General features: G+C 44.2%; 1 protein-coding gene across 1 annotated transcript; it reads left to right on the top strand.

Moving 5' to 3' along the window:
• The first annotated feature begins 4,313 nt into the window (after positions 1-4,313).
• On the top strand, positions 4,314-7,650 carry LOC122550343 (transcriptional repressor scratch 1-like). Its single transcript, XM_043691071.1, has 2 exons — positions 4,314-5,274; positions 6,743-7,650. The coding sequence occupies exons 1-2, from the start codon at positions 5,121-5,123 to the stop codon at positions 7,648-7,650; spliced, it is 1,062 nt and encodes a 353-aa protein (XP_043547006.1). The 5' UTR covers positions 4,314-5,120.
• Positions 7,651-8,836: the final 1,186 nt, after the last annotated feature.

Genomic DNA, 8,836 nt, shown 5'->3' on the forward strand with positions numbered 1-8,836 from the left:
AAGTTAAATATCACACAACACCAGGTTATAGTCCCACAGGTTTATTTGGAAGCACTAGCTTTCAGAGCACTTATCTTTCATCAGGTGTTTGTGGAGAATAAGATTGTAAGACATTGCAAGCTGAGGATTAGAGGAAATGCCTGCTCACAGCCAATTTACACCACCCTTCATTACCTCCTGGGCCACACGTGGCAGAGTCTGCCGATCGTGCAGTGGACTCACCAGTGATAACAAGTCAATCTCACTTCTAAGGGACATCTTAGTAATGAAAAGACTGCTAAGCTCAGCAACCATAACAGTAAAAGTGCAGGTTCCCTCGTTTAGCTGAGATGGAATTCATAACGAAGACATGGAATAATAATCAACCAGTGGTGAGAAAAATCATCTGGTGGAGAACAGACTTCGGTGGGGAAAAGAACAAAGTTGGGCTGGGTAGACTGCAAGGAAAGGTTCACAGGTTAAACAGGAGCTGAATAATGAACAGTGTTGATTCAAGCACAGTCAGGATATATTCCCTCCAAAGGTAAAGGTGAAACAAACAAAACCAGGACTCCCTGGATGACAAATAACAGATTACGGTAAAGGAAAATTAAATAGTGTAATAGGTAACAGGTAGGTGAAAGTGAGGCCTGCAGATGCTGGAGATCAGAGTCAAGATCAGAGTGGTGCTGGAAAAGCACAGCAGGTCAGGCAGCATCCGAGGAGCAGGAGAATCGACGTTTCGGGCAAAAGCCCTTCATCAGGAATGAGGCAGGGAGCGTCCGCGTTGGAGAGATAAATGGGAGGGGGATGGGGCATTGATGCCCTGAGGTTGAAGTGTTCCGAGGCGGAAGATGAGGCGTTCTTCCTCCAGGCGTCGGGTGGTGAGGGAGCAGCGGTGGAGGCTGCCCAGGACATCAGGTTTTAGGCAGGAAAGAAACGTGGGTTCCAAGCTGAACAGAGAGACTTCAGAAACACAGAAAGTCGGAGTGGGAGTTGACTATTCAGTTCTTCAAGCCTGCCTTGCCATTCAGTATGATTATGGCTGATCCCATTCTCTCTCTATACCCCTCGGTGCCTTTAATGAAGAATTTATCTATCTTTCGCTTGAAGGTACTCAATCTTCTGTGGCAGCAAGTTCCACAGGTTAAACACCCTCTAATATGGTCTACCCCATATCCTGACACTTTGATTCTCTGGTTCCACACTCCCAAACCAGGTGACACATCTTCGCTGCATATGGTCTGCCTGGTACAGTCAGAATTGTACATGTTTCAATCAGATTCCCTCTCGTTCTTCTCAACTCTAGTGAATACAGATGCAGGGTATTTTTTAAGATTAAATTAGATTCCCTACACTGCGGAAACAGGCCCTTCGGCCCAACAAGTCCACGCCGACCCTCCAAAGAGTAACCCACCCAGACCCATTTCCCTCTGACTGATGCAGCTAACACTACCGGCAATTTAGCATGGCCAATTCACCTGACCTGCACATCTTTGGACTGTGGGAGGAAACTGGAGCACCCGGAGGAAACCCACGCAGACATGGGGAGAATGTGCAAACTCCACATCTCTCCTCACTGTCCTGTCATCTTAGTATCAATCTAGTGAACCTTTGCTGCACTCTAAGTGTGTCAAATATATCCCCTCTTGTGTAGGGAGACCAAAACAGTGCACAATAGTCCAGCTGTGGCCTCACCAAGGCTGTGAATAAGTGTGTTTAAGTGTGTATAAGTGCAGTAAGGCATCCCTACTTCTGAACTCTAGTCTTCTTGCAATGGAGGTTGATACACCACCTGACTTCTTAATTGATTGCTGCACCTGCCCTCTCCACTTATATTTATAATGGACATGAGAGAAAAAGCAACTAAGGTTAGTAAAGAGGGATTATGGTTAAAGACTGGCTGCTATGAGAAAGAGAAATCCATGAGATTTCTATAAGCACATCAATCATGGAAGGATGGTAAAATGAGAAATTAGGCCAATTAGTGACCACAACGAGGAGTTACGTATGGAGGCAAGAGGTGTGGCGAAATGAACATTGAATTGAATTGAATTTATTGTCACGTGTACCGAGTTACAGTGAAAAGCTTTGTCATCTGTCCTTACTGAAGAAGGAGATGCTCTCCAGGCCATGGTGACACTAGAGAAAACACTTAATCCCTAGGATGGTTTAAAATTGATAAGGATATTGGAAAAGCTGTAGGTACTTAAAGCTAGGCAAAAGTGAGGACTGCAGATGCTGGAGATCAGAGTCAAGATTAGAGTGGTGCTGGAAAAACACAGCAGGTCAGGCAGCATCTGAGCAGGAGTGACAGGTTACTGGGACCAAACCAAATGCAGCCAAAGATATTGAAGGTGATGAGATTCGAGATTGCAGGACACTTGCACTAAAATTGCAATCTTCACTGGATTCAGGTGTAATGTCCAAGGACTGGAGAATTGCAAACAATATGTCCTTATTCAACAAAGTTTGTAAAGATAGGCCCAGTGATTACAGACCAGAGAATTTATCTTTAGTGGCGTGAAGCTTCTAGAAACAATTATTTGAAACAGAATTAATAGTCAGATGTAGAAAAGTGAGTTAATTTGTAGGAGTCAGGGTGGATTTGTTGAGATTAGATTAGATTCCCTACAGTGTGGAAACAGGCCCTTTGGCCCAACCAGTCCACACTGACCCTCCAAAGAGTAACCTACCCAGACCCATTTCCCTCTGACGAATGCACCTAACACTATGGGCAATTTAGCATGGCCAATTCACCTAGCCTGCATATCTTTGGACTGTGGGAGGAAACCGGAGCACCTGGAGGAAACCCATGCAGACACGGGGAGAACGTGCAAACTCCACACAGACAGTAGCCTGAGGCTGGAATCGAACCTGCAGCTGGAGATTTTTGAAGAGGTAACAGAGTGCTGCAAGAGAGGAAGGCTGTTGATGTGGTGTAGCTGGATATCCAAAAGGTATTCAATGTGATCCCATATAACATATGCATGAGGAAACATATTGGTCATGCAATAAAAGGGACAGTAACAACATGGACACAATGGAAACAATAGTTAATAGGCATTTTTGGACTGGATGGAAGTCTGAGAATGTCACAGGGAGCTGTATTCGAATCCTTGCCTTTTTTTATATACATATATGATCGAGATCTCAGTTTATATTTTGAATTTTAACGCTAACACAAAATTTAGATTTGTAACTTATGAGAAGGACAACAGTGTAGAGCATCAAAAGGAGAAGCATGAACTGATACACGTTGGTGCAAAGAACATGGAGTAACAGTATGAAATAAGGTTTCTATCCTAAATGAGTGTGCAGGAAGAGAGAAGCTTGACGTATATGCTGATACATCGTTAAAGCTGGCAGGACAGGTAGAAAAAGCTCTTTTAAAAAGTTTTAGATTGGATGGTTAAGAACGTTCAGTTATGAAGTTAGATTGGAGATGTCAAGACTTAGAGTAAAGGGAGGACCCTTTAGAACAGAGATAAGGAGAAATTTCTTCAGCCAGAGAGTGGGGAATCTATGGAATTCATTGCCACAGAGGGCTGTGGAGGCCGGGTCACTGAGAATATTTAAGGCGGAGATAGATAGATCTTGGTTATCAAGGAGATCAAGGGTTATGCGGAGAAAGCAGGAGAATCAGTTTGAGAAACTTATCAGCCATGATTGAATGGTGGAGCATACTCAATGGGCTGAATGGCCTAATTTCTGCTCCTATGTCTTATGGTCTCAAGACAGTTTTCCCTGGAGATGAGAAGGCTGAGGGGAGATTTGATAGAAGTTTTCAAAATCATGAGGCATCTGGACAGAACTGATATGGAGGTGATCAATTGAGATTTTCAAGGGAGTATTAGATAATTATTTAAATAGAATCAATTACATGGTTATGAGGAAAAGTTAAAATGCTCAGAGCCAGTTCTGAGGAAAGGTCACTGGACCCAAACATTAACTCTGATTTCTCTCCATGAGTGCTGCCAGACCTGCTGAGCTTTTCCAGCAACTTCTGTTTCTGTTTCTGATTTACAGCGCCCGCAGTTCTTTCGGTTTTTAATTTGCTCAGATCCAATAGAGGCACAATGGTCAAATAGCCTTCTTTTACACTATAACGAAAGGACTAAAAAGACAATAAAGTCAGAGAAAACAAACCACAAAGCAGACACGAGGATGCCAAAAGGCCTACCCTGTTCCTATTTCTTTTGATCTTATGTAGCCTTAACATTTCTGTGCATTCATTTCACAGAAACAGAGGAGTTTGTGATTTTGATCCAGTTCCATGGGATCTTTCATACTCAAACGGGCAGGCAAAGGGATGTTTCAGTCTAACGTTTAGTCTAATAGACAGCATCCCTGACAGTTTAGCACTCACCCACTACTGCACCCAATTATCAGTCTCGGCTGTAGCTCAATTTTGTGGAGTGAGGTTTGAGCCTACAAGCTCCTGACTGATGTGACAGTACCAACGACTGACATTAAAACCCTTTGGGACGGTAAGGCCTAATCCAGAATTAGATCAGCACATTCCAGCGAACCAAAACCATTTTGATCTCTATGATTCAACTCATATTATGAACTCCGAGGCAGTCTTGGGGTGGGGAAAAAAAGTATGGGGGAAAAAATGAAGAGAGCGGCGGCAGCAAACGAAAAATTGAATTCGTCTGGCGTAATGTGGATCCCCAGGAGAATTTTTGATGGGCTGAATTAGGCATTTTCATTTACCACCTGATCGCGACTGTATAAAACCTACAGCTGCTGACCTCACAGCCTGTAGGATTCATTCTCATCCCTCAGCCAGCTTCAGGAAGGAGCCGAGCAGGAGAGCCGCGGAGAGCTGTCCACGGTGCTGAAACTGCAATCCGGGACCGCTCCAGCGTAAGGAGACGCTGGGAGCTGTCCACGGTGCTGAAACTGCAATAAGGAGACGCTAGGAGCTGTCCACAGTGCTGAAATCAAACCCGCGGCTCTCCACCCCAGCAGAGGAGCTGTTGGGAGCTATCCAGTTCTGAAACTACACCCCGGGACTCTTCTTTCTCTCTCTCTCCGCCCTCAAGCACACTGGGATCCCTCAATCGCCGGGAACTGTCCTCCTGAAAGTACGTCCTGCTCTCTGCCCCACACACAGATCTGCAGAAGAAAAAAACATGCCGCGCTCCTTCCTAGTTAAGAAAGTCAAGCTTGATGATTTCCCGTCTCCTACAACCAGCATCCCATCTCCGACCTCAGACTACGAAAACGCTTATGGCAGACGTGCCACCAATAACGTTGGAAGCCTAACTGCTCGGCTGCACGAGAAAGGTAAATGCTCCCCGTCCTTTGATCCTGTTGCTGCGCTGTGCACAATCATTCCTCAGTCTCTGTATTCTCCACGCCGCATTTGCAAAGATTAACACCAAACGTACGCGGAAAAAAAAAATCTCGTTGGAATAACTGCATCAGGGATGTGTGCAAAAATAAGCCTCTGTAAGCATTTTACGCATTGCGTGTAATATTTTGAGGTATTTATCCAAGAATGATGTTTTCATTGATTGCATTGTTTCTTGACGCGGCCTCCCTCTCTCTCTAAATAAAGAGAATGTGTAGCTAATTTCAGTGTATACTTCTGTGAAACCTTATGGTTCGCTCTGCTTTTTTTTTGGTAAACGATGGGAGTCTTAAAGAAGAGAGAGATGGTGCTGTGTTCATCTTGTGAATGTAAAGGGGAAACAACCTCGCGTGTAGCAACTGGCTGCACCTAGAGGCAGAGAGAGAGAAAGTTGGAAAAAGACTGCAGTACAGCTATGAACGCAGGCAATGGTTCACCGGTTCCTCGTTCCTGGCTCCAACTGTCAAAGACCAATCCTTGCCTGATATATTATTAATAACAATACAATCATGCTTGTTGCATGTTCAGACAAATGAAATTCAAACAAAAATCGATTCGAAACCCTGACTTACATTTGTCCCTCTGCTTTGATTCTGGTTATAGCAGTTTGACGCTAACAAAGGATTTGTGTGCGCGTGTTTGTGTGCATGTTTTGATTTTATTTCACACTATATTTCCCATTTCTGTGATGCTCAAGATAGCTTTCTCTGGTGCTGCATACGCGACATGCAGAGCCACGGGCCATGTTGTCCCTTGGCGTTGCAATGTTTGTTTATGGACACAATGTGACTTTATTGGCAGGGCTTGTAAGACCGGGCACCGCGCAGTCTATCGCGCTGACCCAGTCTTGGGTTGAAATTGGATTTTACATCTGACGGTTTTACAAAGGCAGTGAGACCGAACAGCTTGTTGATCACTCTGAGATCGAGTTTCATTCACTGGAATGCGGCCCTCTGCAGCTCAACTGCCCAGTCTCTCGCGACAGGCGTCGAGATGACTGTTATTGTGTGAAAGGCAGAGTTATTGTGTGTGCGTCTGCGCTCAGGACGAATATAATGCAATTCTTTTATTAATATTTTTATTTGTACACACAGAAACTGCAACTCGGAGCTAAATGCAATGTGCATGTTATTGGCTCGTTTGCTGTGAAGTCATTTGCCGAGGCGGGTCACATTCATAGCGCATGGGTCCTAGCTTTTGTTCCCCAGTTGTAATGTTACTAAAAATAAATTGCAAGCTGCAGTTTGCTTGTTGCGGTATATAAATAGCGGAAACTGCATTTTTAAAAAAGGAGGCTGTATTTAAGGACACAGCGATTCCTGCTGTGACCTCTCGTCCTTAATGAATGAAGTGAACAAAGATCTCCATCTCTTTCTCTGTTTTTTTTTCCCTAATTGCCAGGGTACATCGGTGACTACATCACGCCTTCCGTTTACGATGGAGAGCCCCAGAACGCGATTAAATTGTCTTCGCCCGACCCTATCTATGCAGCGGTTCATGGTGAGTACGGAGTCCCTGACTCGGAGTCACCAGACAGCCCACACTCGGGGATTACAAGCGGCTACATCAACGGCGATGCGGCGGTGAGCGAAGGCTACACGGTGGACGCCTTCTTCATCACTGACGGCAGATCGAGACGGAAGGCCATTGCCGGGACCAGAAGCTCCATCCAGCGTCACACATGCAACGAGTGCGGCAAGACCTACGCCACCTCGTCCAACTTGAGCCGGCACAAGCAGACCCACCGGAGCCTGGATAGTAAGATGGCCAAGAAATGCCCAACCTGTGCCAAGGTCTATGTGTCCATGCCGGCCATGGCCATGCATCTCCTCACTCATGACCTCAAGCACAAGTGTGAAATCTGTGGCAAAGCCTTCAGCAGACCCTGGCTCCTCCAAGGTCACATGCGGTCCCATACCGGAGAGAAACCGTTCGGCTGCGCTCACTGTGGGAAAGCCTTTGCAGACCGCTCCAACCTCAGAGCCCACATGCAAACTCACTCAGCTTTCAAACACTTCAAGTGCAAAAGGTGCAATAAGACCTTTGCTTTGAAGTCCTATCTGAACAAGCATTATGAATCCGCCTGTTTTAAAGGCGCTCTCCCGGCACTGAACGCCCCCCCCAACCCTCCCCCCCCCCCCCACCCCCTCCTTGTCCTTCCTTCCTACCACCATTACCCCATCCCCAACACTTCCCCTCCTTGCATCAATAATCCCTCAAGCATCAAGGAACCCCACGGAAACACGAATACAGGGGGAAATGCTACGCGTTATAGCACATGGAAAATATTTTCTATAAGAAAGAAGTGAAGACAAAAAAAAGACTGCTTGCAATCTTCGAATAGACTGGACACAGAACAACTTCCTAACTCAAGCTGTAGAGAACACTCAACCCTTACCAAATCACTCGCTGAAATTCAGCGGGAGGGGAGGGCAGTAAAGTGTTTGTAACTATTGAGAGGTCAAACCTTTTTTTTAAACAAAAAAAAAACAGAGCTCGGAGGACAATAATGTACTTTTGCCAACGATCAGATATAGGCCCCTCCCCTTCTCTTTGAGGTAACATTACCGGTAACAACACGTTTCTTTCATTTGTAAATTCTTCAATTTATTTGCTCAGTGACAATTTATTTGGTCTTTCTATCATTGACCCTCTCCCCCTGCACCTTTTCTCGCCTGAGCCACAATTAGTGGGTCTTATGATTTTTATTTTTAAATTATTGAGTTGCACTTTATTTATTAATTTGTCGAATTAATTATTGAATCAAAATCGGTTCAGTATTTAACAGGTTGCCAATCTGTTACTGACATGCCAAAGCGCTTGCCACTTTCAGAGGGAGAATCGGAAACAAACTTTGGTTCGATTATTTTTTTTGTCGAACTATTTGCATTTTATGCATGTGACAGTATCCAATCTATGCCAATTGTAAGATAACTATATTTTGAATTTTTTGCAAGAAGATGAAAAATCATAAGAATTAAATAATGTAGACAGTTTTGAGGGCAATATTTCACGTAGGAGCCTGGACTATGCTATAGAGCAATAATTATTTGATGCATGATATTTTTAAGAGAAAAAATAGTATTTGGATAAGCAGATGAATCAGGTACATTTTAATCCAGTATTCTGAATAGTAAGACAGTTATTTAGGATAATAATAAATAATTATTAATATCAGGGAACGTTCCAATATAGTCTTATAGGATTTAAGACAAATGAATCTTCCATTTTAACATTGCCTGCCTTTGTTTCATTGTAGTATCGGGGATGGTCCTTGTGGTGCTGAAAGGACAGCTCCCATCATTCAATGACTTTTGATAAATGAACATCATGAGGTAAAATCACTCCAACGCACTCCCATTGCCGTCTTACTCTGTCTTATTCCATTTTTAGGTTTACATCCGGCAGCACTACATGTCGGATTCCTAGATTCAGGTAGAAGGAATTGTATTTATTATCGATAGTAACCATCAGAGCAACACACATCCACACGCA

The sequence above is a fragment of the Chiloscyllium plagiosum genome, chromosome 5, assembly GCF_004010195.1.
Source record: "Chiloscyllium plagiosum isolate BGI_BamShark_2017 chromosome 5, ASM401019v2, whole genome shotgun sequence".
NCBI lineage: Eukaryota > Metazoa > Chordata > Chondrichthyes > Orectolobiformes > Hemiscylliidae > Chiloscyllium > Chiloscyllium plagiosum.

Bases quoted from the DNA above. Each gene is read 5' to 3' on its own strand.
- LOC122550343 (XM_043691071.1), top strand. From the start codon at position 5,121: ATGCCGCGCTCCTTCCTAGTTAAGAAAGTCAAGCTTGATGATTTCCCG. The intron at 5,275-6,742 runs GTAAATGCTCCC...CCTAATTGCCAG, and splicing joins TGCTCGGCTGCACGAGAAAG to GGTACATCGGTGACTACATC.